We start from the raw sequence: 12,523 nt of genomic DNA on the forward strand, positions 1-12,523 counted from the left end.
TTTATTTATAATTTCTTTATTGGAAAGAGTATTTATTACATTTTTCCATAATGATAAATTGACACATGTACTTTCGTCATGTTAAGAGATGAAGCTTACAAAACAAACATAAATGCTATTGACATATTCAGCTGAATAACATGTGAATCAACACAATTTTGACAATATCTCTGAACTGCAATTTATTTAAAGCAAAATTTTCTAAATGTTTTTCAAAGCCAAACCATTTTCTGAAGGGATTGGGTTTTATAATACATGTCATAAATATTTGAAAAATGACAATTTATATATTTTTAATAATTATTATTTTTGCTAAACTATTCTTATAGAAGTGAATAAAACTTGTTCGAATAAAATAGACGGATTTTCCTTTTTTGTGCATGCTAATAAAAAATACTCTACATTTCTGCGCATTCAGATCCCACACTATGTTATTTTTCAACTCAATTCTATGTTTTTATTTTATTTTCTGTTCAGACTTTGTTTAAACTTGATGCATAATATGAGGGATTCCTCTGTGTTCAGGGTAAAGGAGATCCTCTTTGTTTGAATGTATTAATCATTGTGGTCAGGATATCCCACACGAAAGGAATCCCCACTGTGGAACTATGACTGTCATGCTTCAGTATCTCAGATAAACAGTATCTATCGTTTTACATATGCAAACTTTAAATAAACAAACAGCTTTCACCTCTATTCAGTCAGACAGCGGATTGCGAAAGTAAAGTTGCGAAAAGTATTGTGAAATCATTCGTTTCAGTTTAATTCGAACAATTTCTTCTGTACTGTACTTTAGGAATAAGTCAAGCAAATTGTCTAAATTAAAAGCAACTTATTTTGTAAATAGAGTGAAAAGGTCCAAAGAATAGACAGTTCTCTTTAAAAGGGAAATATGAATTATAAATTTTGTGAAATATAACTTCTCCATTAATGTTAGTAGCAAATTATTCAAGTGTCCATTTATATTTACCTAAGACACTAAACCATGTGTGAGTATTTTGCATTGTTGAGTAATAAAAAGTAAAAGTGTAAAAAAATTATTAAACATGACATACAATGTGAGGGATTTCTGTCAATGCAATGACGTCTTTGTGTCCAGGATTTCTCTAGCAGTATTAATCATTGTGGTAGGGATATCCCACACAAAAGGAATCCCGACTGTGGAACAACAGCTTCCATAATAACAATATTGCCCATAATGGTTTGATCCGATAGCTCGGAGGCGCATGTATTGTTTTGCATGTCATCTGAAAAACAAAACTAAAAGGCCTGAAGGAGCATTAACAGTTAGTCTTTTCTTCTACACTCAGAAATGCAATACATTTAATAGAAACAATTCTGTAAAAAGTATTTATAGTTCTCACCAATATTGCCATTTAATATTACCAAAGGTATCATAAATATTCTCATCTTCGGATAAAAATAAATAAATAAACACAAATCAATGTTTTATTTATGTATATTGGTTGTGACAAATTGAATATGTTAAATTTTCCAAAGTACCCAACATGTCTTATCTAACGCAGTCTAAATATTTCGAGCAATTGATAAGATTGATAACGATCCTCAAATCGTTCCAAACTTTTATTATTTTTTCTTCTCTGGAACACAAAAGAAGATACTTTGAAAATTGATTCATATGTTTGGACATTCATTGTGTGGACAAAAATAAATAAATAAATAAATATCACTTTATTGCTTTAGGATGGACTATACTAATTTTAGCTGCAATGGTGATAAAGACATATGATCTGTGATGGGGCTCCCACACTTATGACTCTTTCTTTTCACAGACTATCAGAACCTGATATGGACAGGATGCCTCATACATTCCATTATGCCAAATGTGAACCGTGTGAAAACAAGGCAGAGGCAAAGGAGATTTCGCAAGATTTCAACATGTTATTCAAACGGAGTTGCAAGAGCCCTCATAATCACACTCTCTATGTATTAGAAATAAAACCAGTCACAGTCACAATAGGCTGTACATGTGTTAAGAGATGAAGCTTACAAAACAAACATAACTGCTATTGACTTATTCAGCTGAATAACATGTGAATTTTTTATAATATCTCTGAACGGCAATTTATTTAAAGCAAAATATTCTAAATGTTTTTCTTAAATGTTTCTCAAAGCCAAACCATTCTCTGAAGGGATTGGGTTTTATAATATACATGTTATCATTTTTTTATATTAATTATTTTTGCTAATCTATTCTTCCAATATAAAAATTTTATGTATTACCCAACATACCAAAGAAGCCAACATGTCATATCCCCACAGTAAATATTTCAAGCAATTGATACGATTTTGTCTTCCTAAAACATTTATCATGTCCTTTCATGCCCCCCCACCCCCCCCAAAATACATTTTTAAGGCACAGCGTTGGTAAAAATAATGCATTATGTCTTTATAGAGCACATTTAAGCTAATTTCCCCTGGAGCATCATGACTGTCAGTATGACATTGTAGTTGCTCTTTGTTCTTTTCGATGGGCTTTGTGTGTGTGACTATATCACACTCAATGCAAAGGGAGAAAAAGGTCCATTCCCTCACCTGAATAGCCACAGGTCACTGTATCATTATGGAAAAACAGAGAAGGTACAAACGCCGCCACTATTTGTTCCATGCAAATTTGTCATGTAGGAAAGAGGTTGGTGGATTACGTCAGTCGAAATCATCAAGTTCAAGGTATAAAAGGGATTGTGAAGCACACTATAGCAATATTCCTACTTTGCCTTGCAGTTTAAGAGTGACACTGTGGGACTGAAGAATGAATATCTCTGCTCTGTGGGTGAGTAAATCTAGAAATATTATGTGCAAAATATGACAAAGAAATTGTTCAAGGATCAGAATATATATACACTTCTGTTCAAAATGTTGGGGTCGGTAAGATTTTTAATGTTTTTAAAAGAAGTCTCTTCTGCTCACCAAGGCTGCATTTATTTGATTAAAAATACAAAAGAAACCCAGTAATATTGTGAAATATTATTTCAATGTAAAACAGCTGTTTTCTATGTGAATATATAGCCTAGTAAAGTGTAATTTATGCCTGTGATCAAAGCTGAATTTTCAGCATCATTACTCCAGTCTTCAGTGTCACATGGTCCTTCAGAAATCATTCTGATATGATGATTTACTGCTCAAGAAACATTTATCATTATTATCAATGTTGAAAACAGTTATTTACAGTTTTATTTCAGGATTCTTTGATGAATAGAAAGTTCAAAAGAACAGCATTTATCTGAAATAGAATCTTTTGTAACATTAAACAATACCGTTCAAAACTTTGGGGTCACTAAGAATTTTTATTTTATTTTTAATAAATAAAATAAATCAATACTTGTATTCATCGAGGAGGAATTAAATTGATCAAAAGTGACAGCAAAGACATTTATAATGTTGCAAAAGATTCTATTTCAAATAAATGATGTTTTTAACTTTCTGTTCATCAAAGAATCCTAAAATAAATGGTACACAACAGTTTTCAACATTGATAATAATCATAAATGTTTCTTGTGGATCAAATCATCATATCAGAATGATTTCTGAAGGATCATGTGACACTGAAGACTGGAGTAATGATGCTGAAAATTCAGCTTTAGCATCACAGGAATAAATTACACTTTAATATATATTCACATAGAAAACAATTTTAAACAATTTTATATTCATATATTTCACAATATTACTGGGTTTGTTTTGTATTTTTAATCAAATAAATGCAGCCTTGGTGAGCAGAAGAGACCTCTTTTAAAAACATTAAAAATCTTACCGACCCCAAACTTTTGAATGGCAGTGGATGTATATATATATATATATATATATATATATATATATATATATATATATATATATATATATATATATATATATATATATATATATATATATATATATATATATATATGTGTATTATTTGGTGTATATGAGTGTCCACTAACTTGTGCTTGTGTTTAAAACAGGTGTTTGTTTTTGCGGCCATGTCAGCTAATGTTTACGCGAATATTCGCTGCTCTGACTGCAATGATCCATGCTCTAGTGAAGAACTGCGCAAAGTTAGAAAGGAGTTCAAAGAGATCATGACCGTTCCACATTGCAGAAATAACGACATCTCAAACAAAGCAAATCCTAAATGGAACTGCAAGTAAGTATTCATACAAAACATTCAATTAATTGTATGCTAGTAATATTTTTTGTGTGTAATGTTAGATGAGAATTATGTTAGATGTTGGGTAGTAAAGGAACAGTTCACCCATCATGTACCCATCCTCAAATCGTTCCAAAATTTTATGATTTCTCTGGAACACAAAAGAAGATACTTTGAAAATTGATTCATATGTTTGGACATTCATTGTATGGACAAAAATAAATAAATATCACTTTATTGCTTTAGGATACACTATACTAATTTGAGCTGCAATGGTGATAAAGAAATATGATCTGTGATGGGGCTCCCACACTTATAACTCTTTCTTTTCACAGACTATCAGAACCTGATATGGACATGGTGGATAAAAGATTCTATTATGCCAAATGTGGACAGTGTGAAAACAAGGCAGAGGCAAAGGAGATTTCGCAAGATTTCAACATGTTATTCAGACGGAGTTGCAAGAGCCATAATAATCACATTGTATTTGAAATAAAACCAGTCACAGTCACAATAGGCTGTACATGTGTTAAGAGATGAAGCTTACAAAACAAACATAACTGCTATTGACTTATTCAGCTGAATAACATGTGAATTTTTTATATTTTCTCTGAACGGCAATTTATTTAAAGCAAAGTGTTCTAAATGTTTTTCTTAAATGTTTCTCAAAGCCAAACCATTCTCTGAAGGGATTGGGTTTTATAATATACATGTTATCATTTTTTTTATATATTAATTATTTTTGTTGATCTATTCTTCTAATAGAAGTAAATAAAACTTGTTCAAATAAAATAGACTGATTTTCTTTTTTGAGCATGATAATATTAAAAAACTACACTTGTGTAGCTGCGCATTCAGATCCCACACTATGTCGCAGTTATTTTTCAACTCAATTCTATGTCTTTTTTAAATTTTCTGTTCAGACTTTGTTTAAACTTGATGCATAATATGAGGGATTCCTCTGTGTTCAGGGTAAAGGAGATCCTCTTTGTTTGAATGTATTAATCATTGTGGTCAGGATATCCCACACGAAAGGAATCCCCACTGTGGAACTATGACTGTCATGCTTCAGTATCTCAGATAAACAGTATCTATCGTTTTGCATATGCAAACTTTAAATAAACAAACAGCTTTCACCTCTATTCAGTCAGTCAGCTGATTAGTACAGTATTGCAAAATCATTTGTTTCAGTTTCATTCAAACAATTTCGAACTTCTGGTTATAGATTCTTGAAAGTACTTGTATTTCTAGTCTTATTGCGCAGAAGGATGATCTTTCTGTTCTAACAATATCCAGAAATAGAAATAAGTCACTTGCACAAGTAGTCAGTGATTTTAGAAAATATATTTGTGAAAGTGCATGATAACTCAACAATTATGACAATTAACCGACAAATAAAATTCTTCATAGACAGAGATAGAGAGAGAAACAAATAAAAAAGACAGCTGTACTCATGGTGCTGGTTTACAGGACGTCAGTGACAGAGAGGTTATATCTCGACCTCAGAGGGAAACTTCTAATATGATTTCAGCAGCACTACAATACAGCCATATCTCTTATCTGCTGCTGGTGCACAGCCTTCCTACCATAATTCATAAATGGAAGATTAGCTAAATATGTTCAACTCCATGGAAGATATCAGAGGAAATGCTTTTTATGCTGTCTGTTTTCTGCTCCTTCACCTCTGTCCTTTGAAATAAACAATGACAGTAGTACTGTAGGCAACGACAAAACTGAAACATCCTATGGAGACATAACACTTATCACACACTGAACAATCACAACCGCTGAAACGGTCCACTGAGCTGACTTATAATCGTGATGAGCAGAATAAACATACTGAAGATGCCGTGCAAAAATAAAACATTAGGCTGAGCAAAATCAGGTCTCTCAGAATATGATCTGTCCAGTGAGAGAATTGTGTGTTAATATTGATATCAAATAATAATAATAAAAAATTGACAAAAAAAAAAAAGAAGAAAGGAAATTGGTACCGTTTTTCCTTTGGAGGGCAACATTGGAGGCTATAAACATATCAATGGAAAATAGTGGTGTAAATAAACTAAATACAATTGCTTTTATTTCCATTTTCTCTCTTCACAAAATGATTCATTACAAACATTCCTAGGCACTTTAATTGAACGTGTGCAAAAGTGATTTTTCAGATTTCCTATCCATTAATACCTGCGATCATAGTTTTTTTTCTGGGGCTCTCGGTCTCAAAAAGTAGCACACGCGGAAACAAAGTAACACAACCTGGAAAAATGCCCAATCTATGTGTGATTTACATAGATATCTCCTGAGTAAATGAGCTTGTTATGTAGCAAAATCCACTTCCTAACATCTCTTTTGACATGTGATTGTAAATCGCTTCCTCTAGATGGCGCCATAGCACACGCGCTGCTTCAAAGTGCAAATGTCTCGCTTAACACAATATCTGAATAAGAAAACATTACTGGAAAACAAAGTCTTATTTCAAAAATACATCATAGACGTTTGTAGACAACATTACCACCACATTATCTAGGACTAAGTAAATACAAGGATGTGTTGATTGAGACCACAGTATGTAAAATACATCCGTCTATAAAGGACAAAGCAGCAAACTGGCTCCCCGACACACAACACAAAACCTATTCACAACAGTCTGCACTGAAATATAATCTATAATATCGGGCAGACATGTGTGATTTGAATTGGGAATGGGATGTTTTGTGAGGAAATGGGACAAAAGGAATCTACAAATTTTGCATAGGTTGTGGGTGCTGGAAGACAGGAAAACTTGTTTAAGTTCATCACAATGACTGGCATTTCTACAAGTAACAAGTTAAGTTTTTTTGTTGTTGATAATTCTCATGATACAGTATATGGTTAATAGTTGTCAATGAAAATTGAGACCCAAATGTTGAAACCAATGTTTTAGTTAATAAATAAACAGTGAATTTAGCATAAATATGCTCACTAAGGCTGCATTTTATTGATTAAAAATACAATATCAGCAATAATATTATGAAATATTGTTACAATTTCAAATAACTATTCTGAATATGTTTTAAATGTCTTTTTTATATAATTTATATTGTAAAATGTATTGATGGTAAAGCAGAATTTTCAGCATCATTACTCCAGTCTTCAGTGTCACATGATCCTTCAGAAATCATGCTAATATGATGATCTGGTGCTCAAGAAACATTAATTATTATTATCAATGTTGATAATAGTTTTAAATGTCCTTTTTGTAAATTTTGATCAATTAAATGCATCCTTGTTGAATATATACACACACACACACACACACGCGCGCACACACGCACGCACGCACGCACGCACGCACGCACGCACGCACGCACACACACACACACACAGCACCCAAAAAACCTTCAGTCATAATTTACTCATTTACATCATCAGGGCTTTTTTTCTTCTGTGGAATTAAAAAAGAGTGGATTTCTTTTTAATTCTATAAAAAGAAAAAAGTGAGAACAACACACAGCACTGAAAATGTGCTTTTCTTGAAACCAGCTCTAATATAGAGCACACTTCACAGTAAAATGAAGCCCCAAAGACAATGAACATATTGGGTTTGAATACTAAGGTAGATTTAGTCACTCAATAACGCTTTCATGAGTACGCTACTAAATTAAATGCATATATGTTATGTAATCTGTGCTAATGATTATATTATTATAATTGCATAAGGTTTAGATAAAATACATGTATAGATAAAAAAGTGCTTTAGTGTTACAGTGAATGGTAGGTGGTTCTGTATAAAAGGAGAGGTCTACATTAAATACAAGTTATTTTTGGCAAATAGAAATGGAATGTTAAAAACATGCATTCACTCTTGTACATTTCACACAAGTGAAGTAGCAGGAGTTAAACTCTTCCCTTGTCGTCTGAGAGTTAAAACCCCTCTGTTTTCAATAAAAGAAAATCCTTGCTGTTTTCCTTTAGAAGAATTCCCATGGTGGTCACAAAAACAGACAGCCACGAAAAACAAATGCCGCAGGCCAGATTGCTATAAAAAGCATCATTTGGAACATCAGTTCTTCCTGTTGATGTGTACTCGCTTTGATACCTGAAACCGCAATGATGGGAACGCTGAGTCTCACACTTTCGGCTGTTTTACGCATCTGCATGTTCACGACTGCCCTGAGCCCACGTCAGGTCTGCTGCACAAGTCTACGGTAGTGGGGCATGACTTTACTCTCCGGAAGGTAAAGTGCCATTTCCAGCGCTACCAAGATGGTGAATTCAAAAGCAATCAGCTCCCGACGGCTAATCCGGAACCTCTCCTCAAATCTCTGAGGGCAGAGAAAAAAAAACAGATAGATGTTAACAGATAGACAATAACACTGACAACTTTGACAAGGGCGAGTGGATTTTGGACTGACACGTATAGTGTACATAATCTGCATATAAAAGTTTCAAAATATCAGACAATTTTTTGGCCGATACAGAACTCTATAAAGATTTATTTTACTCTATTAAAGGCTTGTACACCACTGTTTAAAAGGGTCAGCAATTTTTTAAAATTAATTTTTAATGAATATTTTTAATACTAAATTTATATTTCAAAAAATGTGTTCTTTCGAACTGTCTATTCATCAAAGATTCCCAAAATAATGTATCAATGTTTCAATAAAACTACTAAGCAGCTGCTTAGTACAATACGACTACTTTCAACATTGATAATAGAAGTGATAATAGAAATGTTTCTTGAGCATCAAATCATCATATTAGAATGATTTCTGAAGGATCATGTGACACTGAAGACTGTAATTATGCTGAAAATCCAGCTTTCCATCACAGGAATAAATTCAATTTGAATATATATATATATATATATATATATATATATATATATATATATATATATATATATTTGAAACAGAAAACAGTTGTTTTAAAACTGTAATAATATTTCAATATTTTACTGTTTTTATTGTATTTCTGATCAAATAAATGCAGCCTTGGTGAGAATGAGAGACTTCTTTAAAAAACAAAACTTGTACGGTAGAGTATGTGTGTTGAATGGAAAGTGTGTGGCAAAGCATCACTCACGTCAATCAGTTGTTTGACCTCTTGTTTCTTCAGGTCGCTGCTGATCTTGGCAGCGAGTAAGAGGCACGCGGCCGCCACCAGCTTCCTGTTCTGCTTGTTGAGACGCCCCTGTAGGACCAGCTTCTCGAAGTACACAAATGCCATGGCAATGGTGACTGGCTGCAATAAAGACTCCTCTCCCACTGAACGGATTTCTCTCTTCAAACTGATGACGAGAGGGAATGACAGAGATGTTAGGAGAGATAAAGAGAAGAAATTTAAAAGACAAAATAATTGCCACTGTATTGAATGTGCAATGAAATTAAAGAGCTATGGCTATGGCCCTGTTTTCACCTGGTATTAAGTAGCATTTTCATCATTCGGATCACAAGTGGACGACGCTAAATACAGGTGAGTATTTACTACCACTTCCAGAGGCAGTGGAAAACGCATTCGACCAGATTGCTTTCGCTCATGTGGTCGCCGTCGAATGCGCTCAAACAGCCACTAAAGACCACATGCTCTCCACCTACTGACCAAACGCGGAAACATTAAAGGATGCGTGATAGCCAGACGGGATTTAAACTTGAAAAAAATGTCGACTCAAGACCCAAGTTTGGTTTGAAGACGAAAATGTTCTCGCACCATTCTGGATTTCTAAAACGTTTTCTGTCGTCTCCAGGCACGTTCTTATGTTAATTGTGTGAGCTTACTTCGTTCATTAGATTGAAAGATCTGAAAATCCCACAGTTATCTGTCCAAGACAGAAATGTTCGATAGTGGACAAAACAATCAGAACACCAGGTGTAAACAGGGCCTAGGTTTTTTAAAACACTTAAGTACACTTTAAAAAAAAGTGCACTTTGTAATAATGTCAAAGTTTTACTATAAAGTAAATTTTAAATCATTGTTTTAATTATCTTTGAAATACTAAAGCACATGTAAAGTACTAATTCCAAATGTATTGTGTAATTCAATATTGCAACTTCATAATTACAAATTTATTTAACTATATGACATTCAGGTTTCAATAGAAATTACATTAAAATATATTTTAGTTTACCATAAATGCTTGTCAGTACATTCAGCAGTACACTTGAGCCACATTTCATAAGACAATAAAAGTCAATATGACATTACATATAAAGATGTACTTAAGTCCTACTTAAGTCTACTTAAGTATACTTAAGTCCTACTTAAGTGGGTCAAAAGTACCCCAAAGCACTCGGAACTTCAGCAAATTGCATTTAAAATAGATTTAGTCTAGAATACATCTTCATTTAATTGCAAGAACATGCAATTATGTGTCCGAAAACATTACATGCAGTTTGCACTTGAGAATGTTCTTTTAAAGCATGTTATTTCTATAATAAGTAAGCTTTTTACAAGTATGCTACAGAGTACTTCATTTTCACAAGCGTTGAAGCTGTTTTTTAAAGAATTTTGGCTTAAACTGGATATTGAAATCGGGTTAACATGTTCGCGCATACAACAAAATTACGATATTCTGATTAACATAGGAATATTCCTGTGCATGTAAACAGATTGAAATAAGAGTTAACATTTGTGTGTACCTTCTGATTTTGCTCAGTGTGAGTTTGATGTGGGGGAATTTTTCTTTAAAAGTCTCATTCATGTCCTTCTTCAGATCTGATGGTTTGACGTACTCTATTACTGTAGTCTGTGAGAGAACCACAGTGTGAGAAAGAGAGTGACAGTAAACACTGAAGATTGACATGTTAGTAAGTTATTCAGCAATAAAAAATAAAATAAAAAAATTCCAAGAATTACAATGTATAAGCAGTATGTAGGGCTGGACCCGAATATTCGAATATTCGTTCGGTGGGTTGGTATTCGATTTGAAAATGTGACATTCGTATATATATATATAATTTTTTTGGCACACCTGGCATTCCCCAGAAAACGGTTCTCATTCGCACTTGAATATGTTTTACACTATAAAATCTGGTGAAATATAATACTTAACATATACATTCGTTATAACTACTTAATACATAGATATTTGCTTCTTCTTGGACTACTAAAAGTGTTCCTGCAGCGGGAGTATTCTCTGGCTTTAGAGCGCAGAACAGCGGAGTTGGTATGGACAGAAGTGCCTGAGCTTTTATTTTGGGTTAATCTGCGTTGCTTTGACATTGTGGAAAATTGAATAATAGAAACAAAATGTATTAAAATGTATGTAGTATTAAAATGTATAAATGTATGTAGTGTGTTTTATATCACTAGTGCAGTGTCCATTCTCGGAGCATATAAGCTCTGCTCGGGTTAGGCGCGCCGCTTCTTTATTTAAATGTACCCTAGTCATTTGTTAGTGAGAAAAATATTAGACTACCTTATTAAAAATATTGCTTAAGTTAACAGACCTGTTTGTGTGTGTGTGTGTGTGTGTGTTTTTTATATCATTAGTGCAGTGTCCGTTCTCGGAGCATATAAGCTCTGCTCACGTGAGGCGCGCCGCTTCCCGCTCGCGCTATTCTGTAGTTTATTAAAAGTTTATTAATTATGAACATGCGCGTCTTGCCTGTCTATCTATATTGCACCAAATACACTGCACTCCCTTGTGAAGTCGTTTGGCTGAACGATTCTCGAAATAATCATGCGCTGATGATGATCATGCGCATTTTACATGCGCTTCAAGAGGCACACACACACATTTGCACATTGTTAGGAATTTCACAATTCGATTTGATTTCGATTCTTGAGGCTTCGATTCGATATTGATTTATTAGCTTTGATATCATTCAATAATAAGTAAATACACAAGTAATTATAGTACCTGAGTATATTTTTTAAATAATGTGTGCAGTATCACCAATGCTTAAGAACAAATTGACCCCAGCATGTTTCCTGCCATGGTTTATTTAGCAGAACAAACTGTACAATATTGTACATGTGTTGAATACAAACCACAACTGTAACAAACAGGTGCTTTATTAACACACCTCTAAAGTGCATGTAACTAAGTAGTAGAAAGTATATTTATTTCTTCCTATACATTCAAGTTATAAAAGAAATGTAAACAGAAGCACAAAATGTGCATACTCATAAAAAAAAACGCTTCGTGAGGCACACGCGCGCACATTTGCACACACATGCAAGGACTCTCGCTCTCTCCCTCTGTCGTGCGCGCGCTACGCGGTTTGGAGCTCGCAAGTTGAAGATTCCGGGAGATTTGAACTAATTTGTGGACATAAGGGAGCCGCTATCAATATGCGGGAGACTCCTGGAGACTTATTGTTGTTCTTATTATCATTTAGGGGGGCTTAGGAAAATTTTTCTTAGGAACACCCTAAAATAGGCCTAACGACG

The 12,523-nt window shown here is 33.6% G+C and overlaps 1 protein-coding gene across 1 annotated transcript in view; it reads right to left on the reverse strand.

The window, feature by feature from the left end:
- Positions 1-5,475: 5,475 nt before the first annotated feature.
- cables2b (Cdk5 and Abl enzyme substrate 2b) overlaps positions 5,476-12,523 on the reverse strand; it is a 31,115-nt gene continuing 24,067 nt past the window's right edge. Inside the window, exons 7-9 of the mRNA XM_077214281.1 lie at positions 10,768-10,874; positions 9,215-9,419; positions 5,476-8,454 (exon numbers count right to left, since the gene is read on the reverse strand). Of these exons, the coding sequence (XP_077070396.1) occupies positions 8,314-8,454; positions 9,215-9,419; positions 10,768-10,874 (453 nt within the window). The 3' untranslated portion in view covers positions 5,476-8,313. The remainder of the gene's footprint in view (positions 8,455-9,214; positions 9,420-10,767; positions 10,875-12,523) is intronic.

Source organism: Siphateles boraxobius, unplaced genomic scaffold (genome assembly GCF_051911475.1).
Source record: "Siphateles boraxobius isolate OS27281-9 unplaced genomic scaffold, OSU_SipBor_1 68, whole genome shotgun sequence".
Lineage (NCBI taxonomy): Eukaryota > Metazoa > Chordata > Actinopteri > Cypriniformes > Leuciscidae > Siphateles > Siphateles boraxobius.